Source organism: Podarcis liolepis, assembly GCF_965112155.1.
Source record: "Podarcis liolepis genome assembly, chromosome: 1".
NCBI lineage: Eukaryota > Metazoa > Chordata > Lepidosauria > Squamata > Lacertidae > Podarcis > Podarcis liolepis.
In genome coordinates, this window is record NC_139554.1 from 58,279,887 (window position 1) to 58,307,822 (window position 27,936).

The window sequence follows — 27,936 nt, forward strand, 5'->3', positions numbered from 1 at the left end:
TTATTTTAGCAAATATTTCTGTGTTACAGATAAAGTTGATGAAATAGTACCAGTTTCCAAGCCATCAAGAATTCCAGACAATGCAGCCGTGGACTCAAGAGTGGCAACAATTAAACAACGACCTTCCAGCAGATGCTTTCCCTCGGCTACAGATATGAATGTGAGTAATGGCTCTTGTAAAATGTACTTAAGAGTTCTGATATTTTGACTAAATTAAGATCTTTCCAGATTCCTAATAGTAGAGGATAATCCTCCAAGCTTTCCTTTTCTTTTTGCACACTTATCCTTAATTCTTCTGACTTGTGCCCATGATCACCTTCTGGAATGACACTCCTCACTGTAACGGATTAAGATTTATTTCCTGGGAAAATTTACTTGGAAGTTAGTCCCATTGAAGTAAATGAGAGGCACCTCTAGAAGTGTGATATATTCATGTTCTATAAAATTACACCTTTGTTACACCATATTCTTGAACTGGATCCATAGCAATGGTATATTCAAATGCCCTTTTAATAGCGAATTTCCAGAGTTTGAAATCAACATCAAAACCTTTCTCATGATTTATTGTAATGATGCGATGGGACTGTATCTAGATATGAAGTAGATCAAAATATTGAATCAGATCTTGTCCCAGAATCACACATAATGAACTTAAAGGTCTTCCTAACCCCAGAGTCGTCCGCGACTGGACCTAACGGTCAGGGATCCCTTTACCTTTTTTACAGTGCAGTATGGTGTGTTTCTTTTCCTTCCCATCAGAAATCCTGCTCAGACCAAGAAATATGTTCTGTCCAGGATGACAAATTTGCCACATATTTCACAAATACTATCATTCATAGAATTTGATATGACTTTAGAAGCTCTTAGTTCAAATACCACGACTAGTGTGGAAGGCTCTGCTTTGTACAAGTTGTGTGCATCCGCTACTCTTGATTCCCCACCTACTGAGGCAGAAAGAATTAGGGGAGAAACTGACCTGCTGTTAGTTGGATTGCTGTGTGTTCTGGTTGGTGATGGACAGCATACAGGAAGTAATGACCTCAGCTGGGTGGAATAATAAATATTCTCCTCCTCAGGGAAGACATGCCAAAGAAATATGAAACTTCTGATTGTCTTGCTCAGCTCTGGCTTTGATACTTCTAGCTAGTCTAAAGTTTTCCCTTTTTCAGTAAGCTTTTGGGATAACAGTTTATTTCAATGTATAAAGATACGGTTTCTGAACTGTATCTCCTTCAATCACAGTTTACAGGACAAAAGATGGCATTAAATCCTGTGGCTCCTTCACTTCAGGAACTTCTGATTCTGTGCTTTTTAGGTGCTTGAGGCAGATGTTTAGCTTTTCCCAGAAAGTAAAGTGCCAGAGAAGCATAATCTCTTGAGAATATTTTTGAAGAATTGAGACTGTCCACCTGTCCACCTCAACTTATCATCCCCAACCCATTGTTTAAAAAAAAATCTTTTTAATTTTAAATTTCTTTAGAAAAGTTATACCCCAGTCTTCAGCCAAAAAGGCTCCTGGAGTGGCTTGCATACAATCAAGATAGTCCCTGTCTGTCAGCTTACAACAAAAAAAACAACAGCACAGAAGGAAAAGTGTCCAGGGGGTGAAGGGTGGGGAAACTCAGAGGCCAATTCTTAAAGTTTAAATAGTAGTTATTATCATGACAAGGCGGAATGGAATCAGTTTAGGGACAGGCGGTGTCTGATAGAGCTGGCCTTTCAGTAAAGCTATGGAATGAACCCCACTTCTTATCTCTCTCACTGTTCATTTGCAAAATAATCATTTTCACTTTTATTCTCTATGCACTACTTATGCCTTATAAAATTATTTATGTTATTCAGTGGTCTTGTTCCTTCTCGCGTAAAATTCCAGCTGTTTAGCATCTACTTCCTCTAGGAACCTTTTCTTACTTTTGGGGGGGAGAGTTGGGGAGTGGAGACGGGCTTTCTTCAGATGTGCTGTATTCTTCTTTCAGGAGGAAAATAGATGCTGATACATGTGCTGCTTTTATTTGTGCGTTTTGTTTTTAAAGAAAAGAATTGAGTGTAGGTTCTGGACTGGAGGACAGTCCCAAATCTATAATTAAAATGAAAAAAAAATGTGAATTTTTGAGTAAAGCTCAGTGTGTGTGTGTGTGTGTGTGAGAGAGAGAGAGAGAGAGAGAGAGAGAGAGAGAGAGAGAAATGAGGAGACAGGTTGCATTTTAAATTGAAAAGTGCTTGCAAATTCAGGAGTGTGAGCCACTGCAGTGGAAACAAAAGAAACCTCTAGCTGTGTGCATAATTTTCTCACATACTTGCACATAAATTTGGTCTTACAAATTGCCTGTTAACTGCTAGTTAGCTGTTGGTGTGCTGCATTCAGCATTTTTCTGAAGGTATCTGTAGTATTGTATGTGACCCTGGCTCATGTTTTGCCCACTCCAAATAACAATACAGTGGAACCTTGGGTTACGTACCGTCCTCCTTACGAACACTTCGGGTAATGAGCTCTGGTAACCCAGAAGTAGGTCTCCTGGTAGCAAACTTTGCCCCAGGATGCGAGTGGAAGTCACGCAGCGGGAGGCCCCATTAGCGAAAGTGCGCCTCAGGATAAGAACGGTTTTGGGTTAAGAACAGACCTCCAGAACAAATTAAGTTCATAACCGGAGGTACACCAGTACAGCCAAAAACATAAGACCCACGCTCGCGTTGCGAATGTGATCCGTGCAGGAAGCATGTTCGCAACGCACAGCACCGTGCCTGCGCATGCGCAAAGCGCGATTTAGCACTTATGGGCATTCGCAAGTGCTGAAACCTGGAAGTAACCCATTCCGGTACTCCTGGGTTCGGTGCAGTGTGCAACCTGAAATCGCGCAACCCAAAGTGTCTGTAACCCGAGGTATGACTGTATAAAAAACAGTATGGTGTAGTGGTTAAGATCGGGTGACTCGTAATCTGGTGAACTGGGTTCGCATCCCCGCTCCTCCACATGCAGCTGCTGGGTGACCTTGGGCTAGTCACACTTCTCTGAATTCTCTCAGCCTCACTCACTTCACAGTGTTTGTTGTGTTGGAGGAAGGGAAAGAAGATTGAGGTCAGTGTGTTGTGGACTGTTGAGGTCACCTGAGAAGACTAGAGAGGTTTTCTAATAGAAGACGTTATCCTTTCACAGTATACCTTAGGTTGTTATCTCTTTATTACTCCCTGTAAAAGAACAAGGAAAACAAGTTTCTAGTTCTGTTCTGTGGTTTCTGAATAAATGTGATTGTATTGTATTGTAGAGTGTTTCCTTTTCCTGCTTATTCTTGGGTGCACTGCTAAACTTCCTTAGTCCGGGAGCTCTGACTCTTTGCTTGATGTCGACACAAGTGGCACATACCAAGGTGCAGACAAGAAACTGTCATGCAGGCCTAGTATAAGAAGAGACCCTTGGAGGGACACATTCTGCGGTCTTGTGCTATACTCTTGTCCAACAGTTTGTACCACCTGGCCAGTCCTCTGTGGATATGACCTCAATTCCCATACCTTTTCCTTAAGGAACCATGTATATCAAGGCATCACGGGGACTTAACAATATACTTCTGTTTCTTCCTAGGGGGGGGGGGGAGAGAGAGAGAGAGATTGTTCATACCAGAGCTGAATACTAGCACATTGTGGCTGTAGACCTGTTGATTTCTGGATAGCATGTTATGGCTTACTTATTTATATTCCTTTTCCTACCTTGAGATGTTTAGGAGAGGTGTGCAGGATAATTGATCTAATAATTGATCTCAGACACAAGTCAGGGTTTTGAAAGGTGCCTTACCTGCTCTACATTAATGGCTTCTACTCTCAGTTCTTACTTTGCAATATTCTGGTCACCTATGTGTACGGTAGCACATACCACCATTTGAAGAAGATAACAATCATTTCCTATAAGTGCTTTTCTTCAAAGGGGATGTCTGTTCTTAGTCATACTGTAGTCCAAAAATCCATTTGGTACCATTAGCCAGGTTTTCCTTCATCCCAGTTGTCCGGTTCTGAATAGATCCTTCCCCTACCTATGTTTAACTTTGCTACTGCAAGTGACTGAGGGAGGGCCTCTTGCAACACCTGATGCCACTATGAAAGGTTTTGTGAGCCATCATATGTGGCAGACAGGTATGGACAGCTCTGGAAGAAGATCAGTTGTAAGAAATAAACTTGTGATCCATAGAAATGGCTTTCTCTTTTGCCAGTTGAGTAAAAATATAAAGCCTTCCATAGCAAAAGCTCATAGTTCACTAGTTTATCAAACCTTCCTTTTTGTGTTGCCATTTTCCTGTGTAATATAGAAATAATCTGCCCAATTTCCCAAATATCCAATGAAACAAATATTTTGGATGTCTCAAAATAATGGCCAAATTGTGTAGAGTATGATGTATTTTTTTCCGAATTGTCACTTACTATTTGAAGTGAATATCAAAGCTATGGCCAAGTTGACATGTTTCTTTGAATTGTAGCATGTATTTTGCCACTACCTCCTGTAAATGTTACCGTTCTGCACCAGTAACATATAATTCATCTGCCTAGGCCAAATTACATCATTACCAACCACACTATTCACATCTGCCCCAATCACCAGCATGCAATCTGTCTCTCTTGACATGGCCAGGAATAGAGATAGATATAGAGATAGATAGATAGATAGATAGATAGATAGATAGATGATAGAATGGCATGAAAGTGACAATGAAGACATGGAACCATACTGCCCAAGGTATTGTGTAAACCAGGCCTATATGTGAGAATGAAACAGAACTTTAAATTATGGCTTCAGGTACAATTATTTTTTCTTTTTGTTCTTTTGTAGTCTATGTATGAGAGACAAGGGATTGCTGTGATGCCACCAACAGTCCCTGGGAGTTCCCAAGGCCCGTTTCTGGGTGTACCACGAGGTACCGTGAGAAGACAAAAATCAATAGGTAAAATGAAACTTTCTACAAGCGACGTTTCATTGTTTTCAACAATTGCTTACAGTGTTTGTTTCAAATGCATTTGTTCATGGGTTGATTTTGAGTCTTGATCAAATAGCCATTGCGTGAGAACAAACTGGCCCGTTCACATGTCATATTGAACCATAAAATAAGCTGTACTTTAATGTGAGAGAGTAGCATGCAAATGCATGTTTGAGAAATGGCAGGTATTTTGCTCCTCCCCCACTGCTCCTGCTGCTGCCGCATTGCTGTGAAACAAGATGTGGTTTTGCTTCTCAAGTTCATGGTTTATTTTTATCCAAACAAACCATGAGCAGAAGCCAAGGTTTGTTATTGGCTTACTTTGGGGAAAACAAATTATGAGTCCAGGTTTAGACAACATGACATACCAGACCATGGCTTGTTTCGTGGAAGCACAGCATGAGCAGCAGAAGAGCAAAGCATCTCTGCTTTTTAGAAGCATGCAGCAGCACATTCACATTAAACCATAGCTAATTGTAACTAAGATATCATGTGACATGTGAACCAGGCCAGTCAGTGGCAGAGAAGGCCGCTCGGGCACTCGGAGCAGCAAACATGATGTGCACCCGGGGGCGGGGCGTCGCCACATAGCACACATGTGCGGCATCGCTGCGTACGATGCATGCGCCATACGTAGCAACGCCGCACAAGCGCACTACGTAGCAGTTTGCTGGCGGCAGGGTCCCGGGATCCTCTGCTCGCGGCTGCAGCCGCGAACGGAGGATCCTCTACATGCGGCTGCAGCCGCGAGCAGAGGATGCCGGCCAGCAAACCGCTAGGTGCCACCACAAAACCGCTACGTAGCACACATGTGCGCAAGCGCACTACATAGCGGTTTGCCGGCAGCACAGTGTCGGGATCCTCTGCTCGTGGCTGCAGCCGCATGTAGAAGGTCCTTCATTCGCAGCTGCAGCAGCGTGATGGCTGCTTGCGCCGCCACGGTGGGGCACTGCCTTGTCACCCCTGGAGACGTGGCACCGGGAGCACACCGCCCCCACCGCTCCCCCATTGTGACACCGCTGAGGCCAGTGTCTGTCAATAACATTGGCTGAATATTGCAACTGGAATTTGTGCTCTTTGAAATATACAATTTCTTAAGTAATTCATTTTTTTTAGCTTGTTTATTTCAAATATTTATTTACTGCTTAATATCAGAATTTCTTAGCATACAAAATGCATTTATAAATTAATAAGTAACAAAGTAACCAACAGCAGACAATCCCTATAAAGTATGGTAAAATCCAAACCAAATTTAATACACATTTAAATTTTATGTTTATTGAATCAAAAGCATCTACTTTTGCACATTTGAAAATGTTTTAGCATTCTGATTTCCATGTGTAGAATTTTGTTTATATCACAATGCCAAATTCGTACTACAAAAAGAAGAACAATAATTTTTAAAAAGACTATATTGGTAAAAGTTACTCAGAAGTTAGTTTTAAATGCAATCATTCTTCTTTGCTTTATAATTGTGTTTTATAATCTGTGTATATGTGATAAGATGGTATTTTTGTTCAAAATAATTACAGAAAGCTTTAGTAAAATATATATTAATTGGTCCATTTTGCTGTAGAAGTATTTGGTTGTACAATGAGGAAGTTAAACAGAGTCAACATATGCTTTATGGAAATGTATTTTTCTGCAAAATGATGTTGTTTTAGTCATATTGGAAACTTAGTCAAAGGTCTTATTCCCCACAATTTCAATTGCTATTCTTGCTGTAATAGCAATGGCAAGCAGAGACACCAAACTTTAACACCAAACTTTAATTAGAGCAGGTTGCAATATGGGAGTTAAAGCTGAGAGGCAACGTTTTTCTTGTCCTTTCTTGTCCTTTATGTTTGAAGGGATATTCTCTTCCCTGGTGAAATAATGAAGTTATTCTTTGCAACTCTCTACATAAAAATAGTTACGGGAAATACAGTGAAAGAAATGTATATTATCAACTATTACAAGGAATAGGAATCAGCCCATAGCTTAGATAGACCCTTTTGCTGCTGTTGTTTCATCCTGAACACAAACCAGCAAGCCAGCTATATTAATTATTACTTCAGAGACTTTCTGTGTAAGGAGAGCATCTCTTTGCTCTGTCTGTACCAGGAAGTACCACAAGTAGCTTGTGAAGCCATTGCCTCATGCTGTGACCTGCCCTGGTTAGTGCTTCACGTCTAGCTTTCCAGCATGAAATCTAGCACCTCATACAACAGGTAGCAATCTCACTCCAAAGTTACATATGTTTGTTTGGAAGGTTGTTTCACAATGCCTCTCAATCCACTCTCTTTACCCATGTAGAAACATTGTTTTATCATGTTTCATGCATGGCCACCTATTCACAAATGCCAACATGCATACATTTATTTTTAAGCTTTCCTTTCCTTTCTTCTTCCAGTCTTTCACAGCTTTTGGCTGATAACTTCCTTTTATGCACAGTTCATAAAAAACATTACTTTAGGGATGCACAATTCTCTGTGCACATATGTAAGAAAATGCTGGAAGATCAGCATAGGGACACTGAGGCAAGCCAAAATGTAAACTGAAGATCTAGTTGCAGACATATTCTAAAACCAAACCATGCATAGTAATATATAATACAGTATTTTCTGTACCTGGTTTACTATGTCTTTGGTGACAATGGATGATAATTAAAATTCAAGAGCAATTTAAAAATTGTAGCTTGTGATTTTTTTAAAGGGATAACAGAGGAAGAACGGCAATTTTTGGCTCCTCCCATGCTAAAATTTACCAGAAGTCTATCCATGCCAGACACCTCTGAAGATATCCCTCCTCCTCCACAGTCTTTACCTCCATCACCACCACCTCCATCTCCTTCTCTTTACAACTCCCCCAAATCTCCAGTGTCTAGAATATATGGGACAATTAAGCCTGCATTTAATCAGAATTCAGGTGCAAAGTTAGCTATTTCAGGTAGATCTGAAAATATGGGAACGGTGATAAGGGACAAAGGGATATATTACCGGAGAGAGATGGACCGTTATTCTCTAGATTCTGAGGACTTATATAGCAGAAATGCCTCAACTCAGGCAAGCTTCAGAAACAAGAGAGGTCAGATGCCGGAGAACCCATACTCTGAAGTTGGAAAAATAGCAAGCAAAGCAGTGTATGTCCCAGCCAAGCCAGCAAGACGGAAGGGAATGCTAGTGAAACAATCTAATGTTGAGGATAGTCCAGAAAAAACCTGCTCTATTCCAATTCCAACTATCATTGTTAAAGAGCCATCTACCAGCAGTAGTGGGAAAAGTAGTCAAGGAAGCAGCATGGAAATTGACCCACAGTCTTCAGAGCAACCAGGACAGCTCAGACCTGAAGATAACTTGACTGTCAGTAGTCCATTTGCAGCAGCCATTGCAGGGGCAGTGAGGGATAGGGAGAAAAGATTAGAAGCCAGGCGTAACTCTCCAGCTTTCCTTTCCACAGATTTGGGAGATGAGGATGTTGGGCTGTCGCCTCCAATGCCACGTTTGAGACAGTCTAAGTTTAGTGATGAGGGAATGTTTGGTAATGAAGACAACTTTAGGCAACTTGTATCACCATCTCCTATCCCAGCACCTAGAGAGCCTGAAAATATTTTTAATAGCAGTGAATCAAGTAATCAAAGTGATGCAAGGACACCAAACCCTCCAACCCCAACATCCATGGGTTCAGAAAATAATGTGTTGGCAACTCAGAATGCTGGTATGTCCAGTTTGGATAACTATGTTCATCCACTCACAGGGAAATTACTGGATCCAAATTCACCTTTAGCCCTTGCCCTTTCTGCCAGAGATAGAGCCATGAAGGAACAAACCCAGCAAATTCCAGGGAAAGGAGAATCTGGCAAAGCAGACCTTAATAAACCCCTTTATATAGATACAAAGATGAGGTCCAACATCGAAACTACATTTCCAGTGACAGCTACAATTGCTAGGCAAAATACGCGTGGTCCACTAAGGCGGCAGGAGACGGAGAACAAATATGAGACAGATACGGGGAAAGAGAGGAGGCCTGAAGAAAAGAAGAACATGCTGATCAATATTGTGGATACCTCACAGCAGAAGTCTGCTGGTTTGCTCATGGTTCATACGGTAGATACAGCACAGTCCAATGAGACCCCTGATGAAAAGGAAGAGGAAAGTGCTGAGATAGATGTGGATACTGAAAAGCCTCCACCAGAGGCGCAGGAAAGTACAGAAACAGCAGAAAGTGGACTAGATGAAGCTGACATGCCTGAGCTACCTGCATCTCCCTGCAAAACTATTGTAGCAGTTGGCTCCGTTGATGATCCAATCATTTTACCGTTCCGTATCCCTCCACCCCCTTTAGCATCTGTTGACCTTGATGAAGATTTCATCTTTACTGAGCCATTACCACCGCCTTTAGAATTTGCTAACAGTTTTGATATCCCTGATGACCATTCTGTCCCAGGCTCTGCACTAACAGACTTGCTCAAACACAGAAAAAATGGAACTCCGCCTGCTTCATTCAATCCTACTCAACCCTCAAATTCAATAGACAGTAAGAAACCAGTGGGTCTTTCAAACTGTTTGCCTGCCTCATTTTTACCACCGCCTGAAAATTTTGATAATGTCACTGACTCTGGGATTGAAGAGGTGGACAGTCGAAGCAGTAGTGACCATCACCTAGAGACAACCAGCACTATCTCAACTGTGTCCAGCATCTCTACCTTATCCTCTGAAGGTGGTGAGAACTTGGATACTTGTACAGTCTATGCAGATGGGCAAACATTTCTGGTGGACAAACCCCCAGTACCTCCTAAGCCAAAAATGAAGCCCATAATCAACAAAAGCAATGCACTTTACAAGGATGCGCTAATTGAAGAAACTGTAGATAGTTTTGTTATTCCTCCACCTGCCCCACCCCCACCTCCTATCAGCGCACAGCCCGGTATGGCTAAAGTTGTACAGCAAAGGACCTCTAAGCTATGGGGTGATGTAACGGAGGTTAAAAGCCCAGTTCTCTCAGGCCCAAAGGCTAATGTCATTAGTGAATTGAACTCAATACTGCAGCAAATGAACAGAGAGAAATCATCAAAGCCAGGGGAAGGATTGGAGTCACCTCCAGGAATAAAAACAGCAAGTCTTAGTACAAGGTAAATGCAACTAAATTATTTTTTAAGTCTATAGTTTCCGTAAGTTTAAATTGCCTTTGCTTTCATTAATAATGTCTTAAATACCATTTAATCTTATGTTTAAAATGCATGGTATTAATGCTCCAGTGTTAATTTTTGACCCTCTTAAAAATCTACAAAATACGTTAATTGCTATTATCATTTTTCACCTTTGCCCTTCTTTGTTTATGATATTAACACGTATTGAAACATGCTATCTTTTACTATGCTGCTAGTTAAGAATCAATTTCACCTCTCCTTTCTAGAATCCCTGGTTATGTGTTTTATGGTTTACCCCTAACTTCTCCACATTTAATGAAAAGGTTTCAAAGTGGCTCTAAGTGACAGCTGACTGGTTATAGTTCTGATTTAATTTCAAGTTGATATTGCTTCAGCAGTAGCTATCTTATTTAGAATGTGTTGAGTAGTTTTGTGTGTTTTATTTTGCATGATACATATGTTTAGTTTACAATGCAAAGGGCCACATGTGGCGCTGCATGTATTTGCCAAGGTTTTTCGTCTTCCTGCTGCAATCCATTACAACCTCCAACAAAGCACTCCTGAGAATCCAGTTGGAGGTGGAAGGAAAGAGAGAAATCAGCAGTCCCACATGCAAATGTAGAAGTGCTTTCTGCTCACACCTTTGGATCCCAGCCAGAATTTCTCTATGCTTTTTTAGTAAATGAAATAAAAATCTGTCCTTTATTTGATAACAAATATTCTAATGCAACTTTAGAAAAAACCAAAAGTGACACATTTAATCTCAAAAATATTTATTTTATTGCATGGGCTTCAGCGCATGCAAGAAAGGAGAATGTACTAATGGACCATATTCTGGTTTCATTTTTTAAAATCAAGTTTCCTGCTGGATCATACCAGTTGCTCATTTGGTCTAGCATCTTGTTCTCACACTGTGCACATTCAGTTACTCCAGTAAAGCGATCAAGGTACATTAATGATTTGTTGTCTGAGCTGTTTGGTTTTAATTGTTGGAAGAAGAGTAGTCACAAAGCCTGTCCTTTAGTCTTTTCTAGGGTGGCCAGAGACAAAGGATACAAGGGCTTTTGCACCTCTCTCAATTGTGGAATTTTGTTGTGTGCATCTTATCATGAAAGGGTGAAAGCAGCTGCACTTTCAAAAAAATCATTTTCTACACAGCTATTAAAAATGTGAGAGGTCTGTCATCCTCTCCTCTTCATCAGAGCATACAACTGCCATGGTGAATAATACATTACTTTTTTAAAAAAAAACATGTTCTCCATGGTGGTAGTATATGGTGGCAGGGTCAGCTTTGGCATCCCATCTTCAACCACCCTGCCTTACAGCCAGTACCACTGAAAGATTGCATTTATCAGACATATTTTTAAAGTCAATATTGTGAAATTTATTGAGCCTTTGGATGGATTTGTTGCACTTGCTATGATAGGTTCTAGGACTTTCAACTGAAGGTGGCAACCCATGGTAGCGGAACAGTAGAGTGATGTAAGAAACCCCAAACTCTGAATGTACCATTTTTTACCTGTTGTTGAGCCTGCCTTTGGCCGGGGAGGGCAAGATACAAAAAAAATCTATATATTATTATTTTTTATTATTATTATTATTATTATTATTATTATTATTATTATTATTATGACCTGTTTCCTAGCAAAGTTTAAGCTTCAGCTACATGGGGACAGGTTTTATGTGGTAGAGCAGGGGTGTCCAACAGGTAGATCACGATCTACTGGTAGATTGCGTGGGGTCTGTGGTAGATCGCAGTCAATCGTGGAACCCTCCCCCCCCCCCCCAAAAAAAGGAAAGCTCAACAACTTTGGTAGATCACTGCCAGTTTTTTTAATAGTAAGAGTAGATCTCAGTCTCTTGAAAGTTGGACATGCCTGTGGTAGAGAATTGTCATGAGTCCCTCTGCCCATTACCATACTTCTTATTGTATAATACAAATGATCCACAGGGATCCTATGTGCACAGACACTCAATTCTTGTGTCAGTTCTCACTCAAACTAGGGATGACATACCAGTGGGGCAGTGATGAAATTTCTATGTGGAGCTTCCATATCATGTTACTTTATGGGTCGAACGGGTGTGTGTGCTGTTCTGCTTCTCCAATATATTAAGCCAAGTGAATATCTAAACCACAAATGGATACCTAAAAATTATACTCCTGTTAGTGAACCTAGCAGTTCTTATTTGTTCTTCCCTTTCATTTAGCAATCTGATTTACCAGTGAATAGGCAAAGGGTTCATAAGGTGTACTCTTTGTAAAGTATTTATTTTATTTATTTCACTCCTGCCTTTTTATAAAACATAACTTTTAGGTGTAGGAAGGACACATTACTGATTTCCCCCTTCCCCTTGAAAATATGCTCCAGAAGATTTGTGGACCTTCCAGAACAGTGTTGTGGCTATGGGAAGAAGTGGGGTGGGATCATACAAAGGGCCTCAGCCATTTCTTCCAGTTCCAGTAGAAATCTTCTCTGGATCTCCGTCCTTTCCATATATGGAAGAAGCCCTTCTGTTCAGGAAAGGCCAAATCGGAACCAAACTTGTAATATCAAAAGTACTGCTAAGTTTCTGTTACTCTATAAATTACAATGTTCTCCCTGTTCCAGGGGTCTGTTGACACTCAGAGGTGCACATGGAATTCCAAAAAAATGTTGGTTTCCATTAGTTTCAATGGAGGGAGCTAAAACACCACAGGATTTACTCTTTCTATTCTTGGCTTAGGTCACAGAGTGAGGAAAATCCAAAGGCACGGAGAGTCATATCCACAAGAGCTTGCTAAATCATGAAGTTTAAGTAATAATCAAAATGTGGCTAGCTTTCTGCTTGTTGTAGAGATGTGAACAGTGTGGTTTGTGTGTCTTCAGTGTGTATTAGCAGTATTTGGAAATTATAACATTGGAAAGCGTATGTAGAATTGGCAGCCAAATTTGCCATGACATTTGTGGCTTTCAGTAAGGAAATGTAGCAATCCTAACAGTATACTGTAGTGTTGATTAACTTTGCAACTTTCAGTTTAGTATGAAGATTCATTTAATTTTAATAAGCAAATTAAGGTAATTTCTTCCTGTGCTGCATACTTATTAAAAATTTGTCCACTCAGCTGGCAGTGTAAGTCCCAATTATAAACCAACTTAAATGTTAAGGTACTTCACAGTAATTGTATCAGTGCGATTCTTTCCTATGGTGCCAGTACACTCATCTTTTAATCAGATTTCCCTAATGGGGTATAACAAATATAACATAGCTAAAACATATGAATTAAACTAGACAGAATTAAGGCAGTTTAAAGAAAAAGGATGCCACTCTATATTGACTATGTCATTGTCAATTTTACAAGCTTATCTTGTAGTATCATTTGGATACAGATTTCTCTGAAAACTGTTTATTTTTCTGCATTGCTATAGTTTGTAGGTTCTAGAAATAAAAATCTGTATACTTCCATATACTGATATTTGAACAATGGAAGGGTTTTTTCCTTATTGACTTTTATGTCATATTTCAAGAAGTAAAAACCAGGACACTCTGAATGTTGTTTCTTCTTTTTTGTTTTTCAAAAACGCCGGGTACCACGATTTATTGTATTGATTTAGGCATGGGCATAGTCAAGGGTAACAGAATTACTTAACTATATGGCCAATCACATCGGTTCTGTACCCCCCCCAAAAAAAAGTCCTGGCTACACCCATACATGTGTGCATTAGAAGGCACCACCAGCTGTAGAACAGTGGTTTTCTGAGAGTGTACAAAGCCTTGAAAATTGCTTTCGGAGAGTGCTCTCACTAATTTACATTCACACAAACACACACCCAGCAATTCACACATTCAGCAATTGCTTCTTGCTCCTCTTGCTCCAGGGAAGTGTATAAAGGGCAAAATTAAGAGTGCTCTTCCACACACACACACACACACACACACACGAAAAGATATAACCAGCCTACCTCCATACCAGTCTTAAGAGTTTGGATGTTTCCAAACAGGTTTTCCACCCTTTGGAGGGGAAAAATATATTTCAACTACTATGCATTTCAAAGACACATTTGTGTGTGTGTGTTGAAATTATGCCATCAAAACCAAGTGCATAGTAAAATTGCCAAAATAAAAGAATTAAGTCCTTAGCTGAATTCAATCTGTAAATGACAAGCATAAAAAATCAATCCCTGAGCAGATGGGTTAGTTTTTGTTCTTTGTACTCCCATCCTGCTTTAAGCTGTTTATAGGAAGAAATTGGGTGTCCTTGCCACATAATCTTTGTTAAATTAATCTTACAAAAAGCAAATTATAAAGACCTCGCAAAAGCCTGTTGATTATCAGAGAGCAGCTGTTTGAGCTCCTTCTCCCCGGCTTTTATTATAAACTCTGTACTCCCTACCACCACCACCCATTCATAAATACGCAGGTAAATACATTAGCAAGTAAATAAACAGGTTAATCTACCTCTGAACCAAATAGTTGTATTAAAACACAATGATCAAGTATCCACTGAATAATTACTGTATCAATAGAGTAAAGGAGGTAACTGTGAAGAGGGAAAGAAAGGGGCAGGAAGCATCTTGAACAATTTAGGCTGGAACCAGTATCTGTTATCCTGGAGGTTTATTCTAATCCATAATGATGTTACAATAGTTGCAGGGTTGCCAGCCTGAAACTGTTGACTTAATGTCTTATTCAGGGAAGATTCTGTTCTTCTGACACTCTTTTGTACGCTAGTGATATTTTTTACTATTTGTCCTCAGTCCTTCCTGAAGCCAGGAGGTATTCAAGTGTTTCATTGCCATGCATTAATATACTGAGTTGTAAATGTTTCATTGTTGACACAATTTTGCCCCAGACAGGTAAGTGAAAAGTAAATCAAGAAGATGAGTATATGCATTGGCAGATGTTGAATTGGTCACCTTTGAACTTCATAACCTTAGAGTTTCATAAATAACCCAACAATCAGAGAGGTGTTTTTTTAAAAGCTGAACTTTGTTACATCCTTTACTTTCACTTCATCTTGTTAACTGTTTGTCGGCCAATTTTGCAGATGCTTTTGCTTTGTAACTCTACAGTGTCTCAGTCATTCCATTTTGTCATTTTATTTGCTCTCATGACTGCCGTTAACAGAAGAGGGGCATTCTGAAGTGCCATGAAGTAAGTGACGACCAAAGGGGGTTTATTTGGGGGTTGTTTCTTTTTTTAATCCATGCATTGGTTCACATTAGTTACTTTTTGTTCGTTTTTCATTCATAGTTTGGATTAGATATTTCTCCTATCCAGAAGTGGTAGCCATTCTTTAAAATTCACCATAGGCCTTCAACATTAGACCCTTCCTTACATAAATTTCACTAGTACTCCTGTTAGGTATCATTCGTCAAGAAATAGGAAAAGGGTCAGGTAACTTTAAGGACATTTTCTATGAGTTCTAGGTGTGGTTTCCCAGGCTAATTAGGCACAGATGGTGGTGTGTATAAAGAGAAGAAGTTGCAGTTTGCAACTGCCTGCAAAAAGAAAACACCCACATGCTTTGTGTTTGTTGTTTGTATAGCCTTAATAAAACTCTTGTTTGAGTGTTTTACACCAGTCTTGTGGTTCTGTCATCTGCCGCCAGGGAAAATTTGCCTCCAACAACTCCAAATCTAGAGTTAGTGAAAGTGTGTAGTTAAAAAATAAATAAATTAAAATATGAGGAATTGAGCCAAAGGATAAAATTCAGCCATGTCTAAGCCTTGTTGAAATCAATGACACAGTCAAATGCTTAATTTATATTGCATTGTACTTGTAAAGCCTCTTACCTAGCGTCAGTGATGACTGGTGCCCATTGGGAATGATAGGCCAGAAGGCCAGGTGACCAACAGTAGAGAGAGCCAGAGATTGGCAGAGCCATCCCCTAACTGGTTAAAAGTTGGACATCAAACAGATATCAGTGCCTGAGAGCAGAATGAGGTTGATGGGGCAATGCCCATTAACCCCAATGGACCAACCTCCACTGCCTAGTATGGTGGCATGAACTATTGGCACGAACGATGAAGTTATTGTTCAGGTTGCTGAAAGTTTTCAGTTCAATTTCTGTGAGGGGAATTGAGAGTGTCAGTTTGGTTGGGAGTAAGAAGTTGCACGGGGGCAGACTTAGGACTGAAAATAGGTCCTGGGTTGTAGAGAAGTTATTGGACAGAAAATTTAGAGACAAGGAATCCGAAGGAAGGCTCTGAGTAGGACAATCTTGAAAGTAAAGTAAGCGGAGAATGAGGTAAGGTGCAAAGATGACAGAACTGTGGCAAAAGTGGTCTCTGAAGAAACTTCACATAGCTTATGTCACTCCTGACATATGCTGTAGAAGGAGAGCTGGGTAGGCTAGTTAAGAAAAATATAGGTAACAAAGTAGCTGTTAGGTCTATAACAGCCTTCATCAAACTGGTGCCTTCCATATGTTTTGGACTACAACTCCCATGAGCCCCAGCTAGCATGGCCAGGTTGGCAAAGACTTATCTAGAATCTAGATACACCAAGAAAATTCTGCCAGTTATTAATTCTGCCTTTAGTGTAGCGTTGTGAACTGGCAACAAGTATCAATAAGCAGTGCAGGTGACTGTATTTCACATATTGAGATTTTCTAGGCAGCCATTTCTTCTAGTCTATAATTGTATTGCACATAATTATGATGATAGAGAAGCCTCTGGTATTTGTTGGCTGAGCTGGTGCAAACTCATGCACTTTCCCAACTGCCAAGGAAACAGTGTTGTCAGAATATTTTCTGAGGCAAGGAGGACCTCTGAAGAAATTGCATAATGCTTAAGGACTAGAAGGTCTATGGGGGAAGAGAGAGGAATGTTGTGGAGAATCTGCACATGCAGCAGATTGGCTAAAGCAGTGGGACAAAGTAGGCAGTGCATTAAAAAGCAGAGGTCTGAGGAAACGATGGGTGGGGAAGGGATGGGAGTTTAAGAAAACAAGAGCCAATGAAAACTTCAGATGGGGCCTAGGAACAATAGTGGCAAGACAGAAGTCTGAGTGTCACTTCTGGAGGGCTGGAGACTATGCTGGGTTGAAGACTATCAGGTTGTAATGGAACTGCTATTCATTTAAGAGATACATAGATTGGAATTTGTGTTAGTGGTGGCATCTGCTGACTCCACCTCCCCACTTCCCACCAAAGCTGGGGTTGCATGGCTTACCAGGTTACATGTCTGTAGCGCTGGCTTCCAGGTTCCCCTCCCAGAGATGTGGTCGCAACCGGCTTCCACCAAAATCTCACCAGAACTCAGAAGCCTGCACTGCAGCTGCTTCTTCTGCGAGGTGTTCTGGGTTCCAGGCACTCTTGGAGGAAACTGATTTTCTAGATCCATTTCAGTCAGCATTTAGGCCAAGCTTTGGCACAGAAACTACATTATGATCTCTGTCAGGAAAGAAATGTGTTCCAGTCAATTATCAACTTCTCAGTGGTTTTTGATACCATAAACCATGGTATCCTTCTGGAGTGGTTGTTCGAATTAGGGGTGCGTGGTACCCCTTTGTTGTGGTTCTGGTCTTACTTGGATGGTCATTTCCAGAGGGTGATGCAGGGTTTGTGCTTTGGTCCTGCAGAATCTTCAATGTAGAGTTCCTTGGGGTTCAATTTTATCCCCTATGCTGTTTAACATCTACATGAAACCCCTGAGTGGAGATACAGAATTTTGGAGTATGTCGTCAGCAATATGCTGGTGACACATAGCTCTACTTCTCCTTTGCATCTGCAGGTGAGGCAGTGGATGTGCTGGACTGATGTCTTGCCTCAGTTATGGACTGGATGAGAGCAAATAAACCGAGGCTCAATCCAGATAAGACAGAGGCACTGTTAGTGGATGGTCCCTGGATCGGATGAATGGGAGATTTCTTGCTTTTGATGGGGTTACACTCCCTCTGAAAGACTGGTCTTGGGTGGTCTCAGTGGCGTGGAGTGTCTTCCATCAGCTTCAGCTTGTAGCCCAGCTGCACTCCTATCTGGACAGGGATAGCCTAACGTCTGTTGTCTATGCTCTGGTAACCGCTAGGTTAGATTACTGCAACGCATTATACGTAGGGCTGCCACTAAAGACTATTTGGAAACTTCAGCAGGTGCAGAATTCGGCATCCAGGTTGGTCGCCAGAGTAAGACAGCTTGAGCTGCAAAATGACAGCCACTTGAAAGGGGACTGATTGCAGAAGTTGGGGGAAGAGACCTTCAACACAAATTCAGGATTTCCTCCCAATGCAAACAGCCGCTTCAAATGTATTATTTTCGTCATGACTCCAGCAGGGAAATAATGATTTAATCTCTCACTCTCCCCACCCACTGACTGCTGCAATCTTGATCATTATAAGCCCCACACCAGGTAGCTGGTATTTGAATTATTTAAAATGCATATTAAAATAAAGATGAACATCATGTACAGTTTGGCTCTACATCCTGTGGTCCTTAGTTCACTTGCTAAATAGCAAATTACATTGAATTCATGAGAACTTTCTTGTGAGTAAACATACATAGGATCACATTGTACATCTTAAAAAGATGTTTGGGCAACAGTTTGGCGTATAAATAACTCTTGTGTCCATGTAGTTCATTTTAGCAGGAAAAAAACCACCTTGTATATTGAAGCTTTCTGCTAGTTAGGGCTGGGCAATGTCTGGTTTTCAACATCGTGATATATCACCAGCTAAACATCACAATATACTGATATATCACAATGTCTGAAACAAGGATGGAGCTATGTAGAGGCATTGGCTGGCTTCATGGTTTTTCCCATACTGTAATTTTTTCATAGCATGCATGCACACACACACATATTGTGATTCACGATACATTGCCAGGTCAAAAATTATGAAACTGATATCACTATATGGATTGGGCATGTTGATATATCGCCCAGTCCTACTTCTAGTAAACGTTTATTTAAAATGTAGTACTATATTTAAATCCTATTAAAATGGCTCAAAATAACTTTAATAGGAATTCATGCCTACAGACTGCTTTTCCTGGGAAAATTCAGTGATGTGACACAGTAATTACATATTGTGAAATAATCTAAGACAACATAATGTGTATTGCAATCAGAGGAATCAAAGGAAGTGAATATTTGCAACAAAATATCACTGTATGCTTATTCCTAATAGAGCCAGCTTTTCATATATATATATATATATATATATATATATATATATATATATATATATATATATATTCCTGACAATATAAAAAGCCATATTAGAAAAGTAAATTTGGTTGGAAAGAATTGTCTCTAGTCTAATAACCGCTTATTGACAATTTACAGAAAAGGGTATAGTCCGAAGTTGCTAACGGATACTTTATTTCTCACAGCTATGGATGTGGTTGTGTTTGATATTTCTAGAAGAAACTCTTTCCCCACTTCTGACAATCAATATTTTAAACAGCTCAATTTAGTGTTTTTTTATTTCTGAAAGACTTTTTAAAAATCCCTAACTGCTCTATCTTAAATAAAATGCACAGCTTTGGTCTGGATGCCATTTAATGTAATTTTTTAAATATAAATCATTATTTTGGGTAAATTTTCAGGTCCTTTGTGTTTGAATTACAAATCAATAACCTTTGACCAATGTTTCTCTCACTGTGATTGTAAAATAATTATCACAAATTCAAAGAAACTATTTAGACATGCTGGGAATTGTAAGCGCTGGTGATTCGTATTTGACATTTTTCCTGTAGCACTTCTGTCAAAGAGAGAAGCTACTTTTTAAACTTAACAGATGTTTCCAACTTGGCAGTGGAAAGTGCAGCATTAAATACTTCCGAGTTGTCTTCTTCCTCCCATTCACCTAAATAGCTTCATGGGCAAAGTCTCCTCAGGGTACATTTTTAAGTCTGAGACATGTTTTTCTTTGTACCAGAGAATATGGTACAAACCAACCCAGACCCCATTGGCCTGTTTGTTAGCATGCCATCAAAGGCATGTTGTCACTATAGACATGCAGTTTGGTATGTGATAAGGCCAGAAGCAATGCACAGAAAGGAAGAAAGGAGCCTGCCTGTGCTGTGCACATTTTGACCCTTCTCCTTAGTCTTTGTATTCTCTGAGATAACAATCTGCTAAGGATATAAAACAAGATGTTAGAGACTGAAGGCCTGCCCACACTTTTGCTTGTCCCATGCCTAGAAAGCACAGTACCCAGAGGTTTTTTTCTTGCCCTGAAAAAACAGTTTACTGCTGAATTGGAACACATGGCAATCTGTAGAAAGCCCAATTGCCACTTGTTCCAGTTCAGTATTAAACCATGGGTTTTCCCAGGGGAAAGTGAGGGGGAAATCGGAAGTGTCGACAAGCTCTAAGCATCAGCATTCTAGAATCCACAGTATTTTTAAATTATTTTTTACCCACTGTAATTTACAGTGATTTCTGCAGAAATTGAACACTGACCTTAGAAAACCTTTTCTTTAGTTACAAATAACATTTTTTGCATTCTTGTTAATTCTTTACTGCCATGTTGGGAAGATTCACTGTTTGATTCCCTTTATCCATACAGAGAGCTATTAATACTAGCCCATCCATGCTGCACTTTAAATCGCTCCTTCTGCTCCTCTGTATAGGAATTTGACATTTCTGATGTCCCATACATTAGTTGTACTACTACTACGTAAGTTGTGCCACAAATGAACTTTTGAACTCCCTTTTATGACCACACCAGAGATGGAAGGGGGAAGCATGCAAACCTGGGGCAGGCAAGACTTGTTTCCGTCCATTGACCTGCATAATGCTAAGCCAAACTTTATCTCATTCCAGACAAAGTGTGATCTGTTAGCAAAGAATTATATGGTTTACCACACATGGTTTGTCTGGGGGAGATAAACTGTGACCAAGGCTGGCCCAAGACATTTTGACACCTGAGGTCTCATTATCATTTGGTGTAGAAGTTGATTTCGTTTTTAACTGAAAATAATGTTAGAATACAACTAATCAACTCTGTGTTGATAATTTAAAATGCACAGATTATGGCCCAAATCCCAGGAACTGTGCAACTTGCTTTACATATTCAAGAGAGTTTGTGCTTGTGTTTTTTTACCCATTGCATGCCAAACGTATTTTGAAAACGAAGGGGTATTCAGAAGTAGTTTGTAATGTGATATGTGTCTCTGCTGTATGAAGGAAAAAAGTAAAATTCTCACTTGACATGCCTGAAGTACCTATTTAGATCCAAGCCTATATTTTTATACTTAAAAGTTATTCACACAACAATCTTAAAAAGCACCAGAAAGGCACAGTTCTCACTCAAATCAAAAACAGATTAAAGATGGATTGGGAGTTGTGGAAGGAGGGGCAATGAGTGCAGCTGAGCGGATAGAAGCTGAATAAAAGCAAGTCTGAGATATTGTAAATGTGCATGTGCTGTGACTTGGAGTGGACACTAACACCTGTTATATCCCCTCTGATTAGTCAGGCTTGCATTGCTAAGACTTCCTTGGATCTGTTGCTCCATCTTGATGCCCCAATTACAGTTGTAGGTAGAAGTCCTCTTTGCCAAGTTTACTGCAACCTGTTATTTCAGTTTTGTTTTAGTTACCAATTATTTATGCTTCGTGACCTCAAGGCTAGATTCATGTAATTGTCAGAGATCAGAGACCTCCTACCTGAATGGTAAACTTTCTTCCTTTGAACGTGGAAAGCTAGCAGTGTTACTAGCTTCAGATTTCCCCAGGTTAAAAAGAGCCTTCAAATGAGCTGGATCTGTAATAGAATCTTGCTTTGACAAATAAAAACAGGGGCTGCTCTTATTTTTATCCTTTAAAAAATTTAAAATGCATTATTTTGTATATTAATAAAACAGGATGCATCAGAAATGCCAAAAGTAAGGATGAATAAAAATCTATAGTCCATACACATTCATTTACTCTTAGTCCCAGGACTCCGCTAGACTGGTAAAGAAAAAGCGATTTATATGTGTTGTATGTGCGATATAACATTGTGTCACCAGATAGCGATGTGGAGTCCCATTTTTCTCTACTTGTTTTCCCTGTTTAAATTTACACCACTTTAAACTGCAATTCTTCTTTGATGTGTCTAGAGCCAGCCCTGATCATAACATTAAAACAGGCAGGCAGATCTTCACAGCAATTGATACATAATGTGTGTCTTTCATCCTTTAGTTACCTATTGATAAACCCCTCTTGCTTTCCACCCTGCCTAAGCATAGACCTTAGGGTTACTTGTTAGCATGTCAACAAGACCATCTCCAAGCTAAAACTCTCTCAAAATGTTTTTTTGAGTGAAGTTTCTGTTCACCAAATTCGATTCACTTGGTGCAAAATGTATTTCCTCTGGATTTTTTGGAGACTTCAGCTCTCTTTGATTTACTATGTGGGTATGCAAATATCTGCCCCACCTCTGGACACTGTCACTTAATATACTGTACATAGGACCAGGGGCGGAGGAAGGGGTGTGTGCCGGGGTGGGTCGCCCCAGGTGTCACCACTAAGGGGGGTGACAAAACGCTGAGCGGCACTCACCGCGGGGCCTGCAGCACGCCCGAGCCATGCATCTCGTCTGGGAATGACACGGTGGCTTGGGCGCCTGCAGGCTCTGCGCTGCCCCAAACAGTCCACCCGCCTCCTCCCCGTCAGCTGTAGGGCGGCTGAGTGGGAGGAGGCAGGCAGATTCCTCGGAGGCCCTGCAGAGCGTCGTGTCCTGGTTCGCCCCACCCCATAGGCGGCTGGCTCTGCCCCTGGGTGCAGGGCACGCATGCCACCCCAGGCGCCCAATTGGCTTGCTCTGCCAATGCGTAGGACTACCCCTGGTGAGCCAGGTCACTGTACTAAGAGCATTCAGCTACTTCAAAACACAATGGCCTGCCTCCTGAAGGTGAAGTTCCCAAGCATCAGAACTGGGTTCTTCTAGGATTCTGGCCTGTGCTTAGCAAGACAGGTTTCAGCATATAACTTACCTTGGGAACTGCCTCCTCTTCTGTACCCTGTACCCTTCTGTCTTCTGATCTCTTAGATGTAATTTCCTTAGTGCATCATCTGTGCAACAAATTAGAACAATGACACAGAGAAGCATCCTTGGTTGTTTTGTCCAGTTTTGGAACTCTCTTGTGAGATTCACCACACTTAAGTGCCTTCTGCTACCATAATGCTCTTTGGGGCAATGATTCAGTGGCTAGAGTTAATTTTTAGCAGCATATTTGAGATTGTCTTTGACTTTTAAAATATTTGTAAAGCTTGCTCATAGTTTTCTGCCACTATTGTTTTCATAAAGTCGTATGGTATCTCTTTGGCATTTATATATATCTTTAATACGTAATCGTGTCATAAGTTAGCAATGAGCTGATTTGTATTTTTAATACGTGGAGAGTCTGAATATTTCCTGTTCATTTTTATTTGTTTATTTCAGGGGCACAGAAGTCATGAGCACTGTCTCAGGTACTCGAAGTTCAACCATCACTTTTACTGTCCGGCCTGGGACTAGCCAGCCAATCACACTGCAGAGCAGATCCCCAGACTATGATAGTAGGACACCAGGAGCAAGACATGCTCCAAGCCCAGTGGTTTCACCAACAGAAATAAGTAAGGACATCATGCCAGCTCCTCTGACTGCTGCTGCTCCAGTTGCATCTCCTTCTCCAACACTTTCTGATGTTTTTAGCCTACCCAGCCAGCCTCCTTCGGGGGACCTCTTCTCTTTGAACACAGGGCGCAGCAGGTCTCCTTCTCCCTCAATCTTGCAACAGCCAATATCAAATAAGCCTTTTACAACTAAGCCTGTCCACCTGTGGACCAAGCCAGATGTGGCAGATTGGTTGGAGAGTTTAAACTTAGGTGAACATAAAGAGACCTTTATGGATAATGAAATAGATGGCACTCACTTACCAAACCTTCAGAAGGAAGACTTGATAGACCTTGGAGTGACTAGAGTTGGTCACAGAATGAACATAGAAAGAGCCTTGAAACAGCTACTGGACAGATAAGAATGGCTATGCTTGCCTCACATACCTTTGTTATAAATAGAGATGGGCTGGTACTGAAACACCCCAAATGCCTTGGCTCCCCAAGAGTACCACTAAATTGAAGCATCAGTTGGTTGCTATAGTTTTTGATATGCAAGTGTAGATTGTAAGTTTGGTGCCCGGGAGCAGCCCCAAGTAAATGTACGTTATTAAAGGGACTATATATTTCAAAGAGGAAGGAAGAAAGGGGAGAGAATAAGGAAAGGGGGGAAATGCTAATTTTTATATATATACATGTGTGTGTAAGCTCTGGTCTTACTGAAAATATTTCTAAAATTATTACAGTATTTTTATTTATGGGGCATGGGAATAACATTCATCCTTTGGTATTCATGAATTGTTTTCCTGCCCTTCAGAAATGCCCTTCTGCCTGAACAATACTGTGCCAGTTTATTTTTGGTTTGAAACATATTGGTGTTTCTCCTTTCACAATAAAGTATTATGTCCAGCTCTTTTTGCAATTTCTGCTCTCCCCACCCCCAGTCATTCCACATGCCCATTGCACTCAGTTCCATGGCTCCTCCTATTTTGATTCTCACTTCTGCCAATTAGACACCATACTAACATTCACATTTTTTCATAGCACATTTACTGGTTTTAATTAAAAATCAATACATTTGTGGGGTTGTAGAAGCAGAGATTTCAAAAAACAAACAAACAACTTTCTGACATCCTTTTGGCTTGTTTATTACATTCCTTGGTTTATCTCTAATGAATTTAGTTCTTGTCATCCTTTGTAACTAGTCACATAGCTTTCATTAATTTTTGCCCTCCCACACAGTTAGATTCAGATATGAATGAGCTGTTCATGCAAAGAAAAGTATTTTTATGCACCGATTGCTTTTGCTGTGTCAAAGTGATCACGTGTGGCGAGGGACTCAATTACTGCTATGATCCAAAGTATAAATAAAAGAACAATATATATTGTTTCTACAGTTCTGCATGTGAATGCACAAACCTTTGCACAAGCTATGTTCACAACTGTGCATAGGGTAGGATTTTCCATCTCAAAAGATCATCTTTCTGCTCTTGCTGAATCCACGTGGCACAAAGCCTGCTTTTACATGCAGAAGTGTATCTTTATGTGTTGGCATTAGTCTATGGCACCAGGAAGAGGAAAATCTAAAAGCGATTGCCTGCAGAAACTGAAACTATAAGCAAGATGCATGGTTGTTTTTTTTCAGAAACCTGGTGGGCACCTATTATAGATGCAAGGATCAATTTCTAAAAATTCAAGTTAGCTTCAGTTCAGAGGCGCCAGGTTGCCCACCAGATTGAGGGGTCCTGGCATGCTTTGTACACGTGTGATGTCTTGCGTGGTGCACACACGTTGTGTCACAGGCAATGCGCACTACGACATCACAACACCTGGAGGAGGCCGAGTGCTGTGGAGGAGCCAGCCACTGATACTGCAGCATGCGACCCACTCAACATTGAAAGGGCCCGACCCCATTCCAACAAATATTCAGGGTGCCAAAGACACGTCAGCCACCTAAAGTTGGCACACCGTCAGTTTGACTTTGGCTTCAGTTTGACTGAAAATCAAAAATCCCAAAGTTCACTTCTGCATTGCTGCATGAACTAGAGCAGCATTGCAGGAGAATACATTTGTTCTCACAACTTGGGTTGAGTTTATTTGACACTGAGTTGAAAACCAATGTAATGGCTATGAATTGGTTGGAATGCATACTTAGAATGATAGTCTTTATTGTGGGATATATATTTAGAGATTTCGTAACCTATGGAGATTAGCAGTATTCTCCCACCTTATTCTCTCTCCCACTGTAAGTAATACACATTATGAATTTTGTGGTTCCCGCCTTCCTGAAGACTTCAGCCTATAACAGAAGGTTAAATCATATGTGGTTACTCAGTCATCAAACTACTTAACTTTCAGAAGGCCTCATATTTTTGGAAGGCATCTAAATTCTTTCCTTAATACATCCCAGCCTATCTCTAATTATATTTTCTCACAACGAAGTGTCTAATTAGGTCTAGAACTAGTACATAAAATTTAGCAATTTCAATATCTTTCTTTACTGCAAGTTTAAATAGTTGTACAGATAGTTTATAAGCACAATATTTTAAGAATATAAGTGGCTGGTCTACTGGGCAGCCTTTGTGCCACTTCAATGCTAGAAATTTAAAAAAATAAAATAAAACTTTTGTGGTTTACTACTATTTCTGTGGAATAATTATTAAGTCTTGACCTTTTTAAATCAACCTCATTTGGATGCATCTGAACCAGCAGAGCTGTGTTATATTTTCTATCTTTGCTAGAACTTCTTCAGAAGATGAGTGTTTCTTCAAACATGGTTACAATTAACAATGCAGTGGTTAATTATGAAAACTAATATTCATCTCTCTCTTCTCCCCCCACTTCACTTTCTGCAAAAACTGGTCTTTTGACTTAACATCTGTTGTTGTATCCTTCACAGGTTCCTATTTGCATTTGAAAGTTCCAAGTAACCTTATAATTAAAATCTAGTTTAAATGCAAAAGTCCTGAAATTTCCATAATTATATGGATTATGTAGAGGATGACATTCATATATTCAGTGGCTACAAAAAGCCATCAAATATTTTTTTGTGTGGTGGTGGGGGTGTAAAAAAGGAAATGATAATTCAGCCATCATTGTCTTCCATTTGGTGATATTGCAGAATTCAGTAAATAAACCACGAACGCCATGCTCCTTTTTGCTTCTTTGAATGCAGTTGGTGTTACCTCTACAATATGTGCCAGGAAATACAAAAGGACACATGGTAGGAAAAGAAAATAGAGAGAATTATTTCTAAGCTGCTGTTAATCATACCCTTTTACTGTTGAATATCTTATGATGGTGTACACCGAAGTTACAAGTGATGGTAATCCCTTTCTTAAAAGGGGTCTCTTAGATACGTATCTCTTTCAGGCACTTACATAGTAGGTACAATAGAATTAGTAGAAAAGAGATTTAAACATCAAAGAGCTAATGAAATAGTTTATTTTTACATTGTGTCTTATGATTGAAAGAGTAATAGGGTCTACAAGGAACTGCTTTTATCAATAAAATACACCTTTGCCAAGAGGAAGTAGTCTTTAGTACTGTTTGATGGTTTTATCACAGAAAGCAATAGTAACAGATACAGTTTCCTCCTAGCATTTTTATCAGTTTTGAAAATGTTGGGAGCAGGAAAGGCCCTTCTAATCTCCTGCTACTATGATGGTGCAAAATAAGGTGTTAGAGATAATCTTGTTAATGATATTCCAGGTTTTAGGAACAACTTTTGTTTATATACTGTAATTTAAATAAATTGCATTTACATGCCTAGTTTCTGTAATATTTGTGTATACAATACCAAAATCACACAAGATGTAAATTGTGTATAACTGCACAGACTCTATTCCCTGGGTGTCTGGGAACATTTTAAGTTTTAATTCATATATTATAAAATGACTATATGTGACTGTTGATTTACAGAATTTACATATCACAAAAGCTAACTATTTGTGGTACCTAAGTTAATAAAAGTGATTTTCTGATTCTGAGTTCCTTTACAAACAAGCATTACCCAGTTGATCTGGCAATGACTCTGTGTATGAGCCTCTAATACTGATAATTTTTCCATTACATTTATTTTATTTTCTAGATAGTAATGTTTCTCGCTATAGTTTGTGTAACAACTTGTGTTCATGTTATCTTTGTTGCTGTAATTTTTGTGCTTTAATTCCTCTTATTTCAAATTGATGACAACAAAATCAAGCTCCTGTAACTTGCACTTTCCCTAATCCTTACTACTCTTGTATGGCAACCAAAATTACTGTAAGAAATAAATATAATATTGCACTAAGGTTGTGGTTCTGATTACAAACAGTAAGAACAGTCTGAATCTTTTGTTTTTG

At 39.9% G+C, this 27,936-nt stretch overlaps 1 protein-coding gene across 8 annotated transcripts in view; it reads left to right on the forward strand.

The window, feature by feature from the left end:
- Nucleotides 1-27,884, forward strand: part of SHANK2 (SH3 and multiple ankyrin repeat domains 2) — a 330,576-nt gene extending 302,692 nt beyond the window's left edge. For 7 of the 8 annotated variants that reach the window (XM_083462298.1, XM_083462291.1, XM_083462293.1 and 4 more), the window contains 4 exons: nucleotides 30-160; nucleotides 4,814-4,925; nucleotides 7,653-10,068; nucleotides 23,442-27,884. In XM_083462298.1, coding sequence (XP_083318424.1) covers nucleotides 30-160; nucleotides 4,814-4,925; nucleotides 7,653-10,068; nucleotides 23,442-24,015 — 3,233 coding nt within the window. In that variant the 3' untranslated portion in view covers nucleotides 24,016-27,884. The remainder of the gene's footprint in view (nucleotides 1-29; nucleotides 161-4,813; nucleotides 4,926-7,652; nucleotides 10,069-23,441) is intronic. The other variant, XM_083462296.1, reaches the window with a different exon arrangement.
- The last annotated feature ends 52 nt before the right edge of the window (nucleotides 27,885-27,936 follow it).